We start from the raw sequence: 3187 nt of genomic DNA on the forward strand, positions 1-3187 counted from the left end.
TCAGATGGCCTCAAAGGGCGTGTTTTTGAAGTGAGCCTTGCTGACCTGCAGAATGATGAAGTTGCATTTAGAAAATTCAAGCTAATTACTGAGGATGTTCAGGGCAAAAACTGCCTGACTAACTTCCATGGCATGGATCTTACCCGAGATAAAATGTGCTCCATGGTCAAAAAATGGCAGGTGAGACCAGAAGTTCCCTACAGTGGATGGTGCTAAGGAACACACAGCCAGGGAGGGATGTTGTAGATGGTTTTACAAGGGTGTCATGATGTAATGACAAAACATGGAGCAATTGAGGTGTGGGGTTCCTTTAATATTGTTATCTAGTTTCCTTTCATGGGTCCTGGCTAGTGTGAGCAGTTCTGGGTGCATGCTTGCAGTTCTGTCTTTAAATGTTTCAGATCTTTTGACAAAGGAAGGGTTGGGTGGTTTTGTTCTCTTTTACTTCAAAGTTTGCTAAGTCTTGGTTTCTTGTGGGTCTATAGGTAAGAATATTTCAGAGTTATGAGGCTGAAATAAAGATATGTGTAAACATTTAGCAGAAAGCTTGAGAGAAGGCAGTTAATAGTATTCTAACAAATAGTTAAACTGGTTCAGATGTGTCTAACCATCCAGATTTGGGAATATGTTGGGTGTGGGAATGAATGATGACAAAATGTTTCGGTCCCAGATGATACATACTGATTATACCGTTACATTTATTTCTGACATTCCCCTGAAGTTTTATGGTCACATTTCTGGAAATATTTTAAGGTCCTTTTGCTATAATAGTACTGTGTTCATCTTTATGGTAGATTTACAGAATGCAAAGGAGATAAGTTTTTGTCACTAAAGATGGGATTTTTAAAAAATGTAAGCACTGTTAATGACTTAAATTTAAGCTTTAAAGTTGACTATTCTCTAGCATGGCTTTAGTTTCAAACAAATGGCACTTAAAAATATTTTGGTGTTAGTGTGGTAGTATTTGACCTTGTCTTAAAAGATGGAATAAATGTAGATGTCCATATTGTGGTGTCTCTCAGAACCTAGCAAGTTCTTCTGATATTTGGGTTGGGGGTAGGGATGAACCGTTAAAGGTTGGCATTTATTTTTAAATGGTCAATGGTAGGTGCTGTTGAGATAATGTAGTAGGGTAGAGAAGATAACCTAGAGAGAAGACTGTTCAATTGGATATGAAGAATAGCAAGACTTTGGAATAACCTTTGGTGTGTTCACTTCAGAAAGGTGATTTTGTAAATCAGAAGTGTAAATAACATTAAATTTATATGGTGTCATATTTTCATCCTTTTTTTTTTCAAGTCGCGTTTGAGTGATAACTTTAATCTGACAGGCTTTGTTTTTTGTTTTTTTTTACACCTAGACCATGATTGAAGCTCATGTTGATGTCAAGACTACAGATGGTTATTTGCTTCGTCTCTTCTGTGTTGGTTTTACTAAAAAACGCAACAATCAGATCCGGAAGACCTCTTATGCACAGCACCAACAAGTCCGCCAAATCCGGAAAAAGATGATGGAAATCATGACCCGAGAGGTGCAGACAAATGATTTGAAAGAGGTGGTCAATAAATTGTGAGTGTTTCTTTCCCCTATATAACACAACTATGGACCCCTCATCCCTTAGATAGGGGAAGGCATGAAATAAGTCGTCTGTTGTTAAAATCCTGTCTGTGAAACTCTTTACTCTGAAAATGAATGTGCTAAGTTTGGGGCTGGCGGGAGAGGATGAAGTTATTTCATGGCAGAAGTGAAATACAGCAAATGTTTTTGCTTCTGTATATGGGAATAAGTGATGACAAAATGTTTCGGTCCCATATGAGATCCAGTGATAATACTTAACATTTTTCTGATGTTCCCATACAGCTAGCTAACAGTGTTCGAGAGTTCTAAGACTTGAACTTAGAAGTCGCAGGTGCTTAGTTGACTACTCACTAGCCGTACAGTTCACACCATTTAATCTTTACCTGTGAAAGACTATAGATTACCTTGCCTCGAGAATTTTTGTGTGTGAAGTGGATTGTATGTGTGGGTTTATTCTAACCTATTGAACTTGTTTGCAGGATTCCAGACAGCATTGGGAAAGACATAGAAAAGGCTTGCCAGTCTATCTACCCACTCCATGATGTCTTTGTTAGAAAAGTAAAAATGCTGAAGAAGCCCAAGTTTGAATGTAAGTTCAAAAATCAGGATTCCTAGGAGGAAATGTTGTCAAGTACAGTATTGACATTTGGGTGTTTTGTTTTGTTTTACATATTATTGAAGACCATCATTTCAAGATACGGTTACTGCATAACTAACAATTTTTTTCTTCCTTTTAGTGGGAAAACTCATGGAGCTTCATGGTGAAGGCAGCAGTTCTGGAAAAGCTACTGGTGATGAGACAGGGGCTAAAGTTGAACGAGCTGATGGATATGAACCACCAGTTCAAGAATCTGTTTAAAAATCAGACTTTCAGTAATGATAAATAAAAAGTTGGATTAAAACTTCTTGTGTGGTTTTTATCTGTTGCTCTTAGTTACAAAGTACTTAAAGAAGAGTGGTACTCTTGTAGTTTTACAGATGGCCAACAAAAAGAAACACTTCTGGCTTATGTTTGATAGTTTTCAAGCCAGACTGTTAAGATGGATTGCAGGACCCTGCCTCTAGAATTTCTCACATTCTAGGCTGAGACCTGAGGAACTTTCATTTTAAACAACCATTTAGTTGTTCCTAAGGCCCAGGAGCCACACTGACAGTCCCTTGTTAGACTGAATAATGGAATAAGAGGAAGAGCCCATTTTTAACCGAAATGCTGTGTTTTGTGTCTAGCTGTGAAACTTCTCATTGACTGTGAAGCTGAACTAGAGGAATCAGAGGTTGGTTTAATTGTGGGCATTTGCTGTTAGTCAGGATTTCCTCTCGCCACTTAGTTTTTATTCTCAAGCTTCCGATGTTCATTTGCGCTTGGCTGATGATCATTCATAAAATCACCTTTAAGAAAACTTAGTTGGGCCCTCCCTGGTGGCGCAGTGGGTTAAAGCACAGCACTGAGAATCTAAAGCCTCTTCCGCATGAGTTCAATTCCCGCCTGCCCCGGAGGTGACCACATGGCTGGAAGACCTCTCCTGACCCGCCCGCTGCTCCCCTCAACAGTGTACTTGGTTGATCTGTCTGTTCTGCTCCCCACTCTGTCTCTGGTGAAGCCTCTTAC

The 3187-nt window shown here is 39.2% G+C and overlaps 1 protein-coding gene across 1 annotated transcript in view; it reads left to right on the forward strand.

Annotated features, from left to right (window-relative positions):
* RPS3A (ribosomal protein S3A) overlaps positions 1-2482 on the forward strand; it is a 3682-nt gene extending 1200 nt beyond the window's left edge. Inside the window, exons 2-5 of the mRNA XM_004685201.2 lie at positions 3-180; positions 1361-1569; positions 2058-2167; positions 2316-2482. Coding sequence (XP_004685258.1) covers positions 3-180; positions 1361-1569; positions 2058-2167; positions 2316-2437 — 619 coding nt within the window. The 3' untranslated portion in view covers positions 2438-2482. The remainder of the gene's footprint in view (positions 1-2; positions 181-1360; positions 1570-2057; positions 2168-2315) is intronic.
* Positions 2483-3187: the final 705 nt, after the last annotated feature.

Source organism: Condylura cristata, unplaced genomic scaffold (assembly GCF_000260355.1).
Source record: "Condylura cristata isolate star-nosed mole 26May11 unplaced genomic scaffold, ConCri1.0 scaffold00018, whole genome shotgun sequence".
NCBI classification, from domain to species: Eukaryota; Metazoa; Chordata; class Mammalia; order Eulipotyphla; family Talpidae; genus Condylura; species Condylura cristata.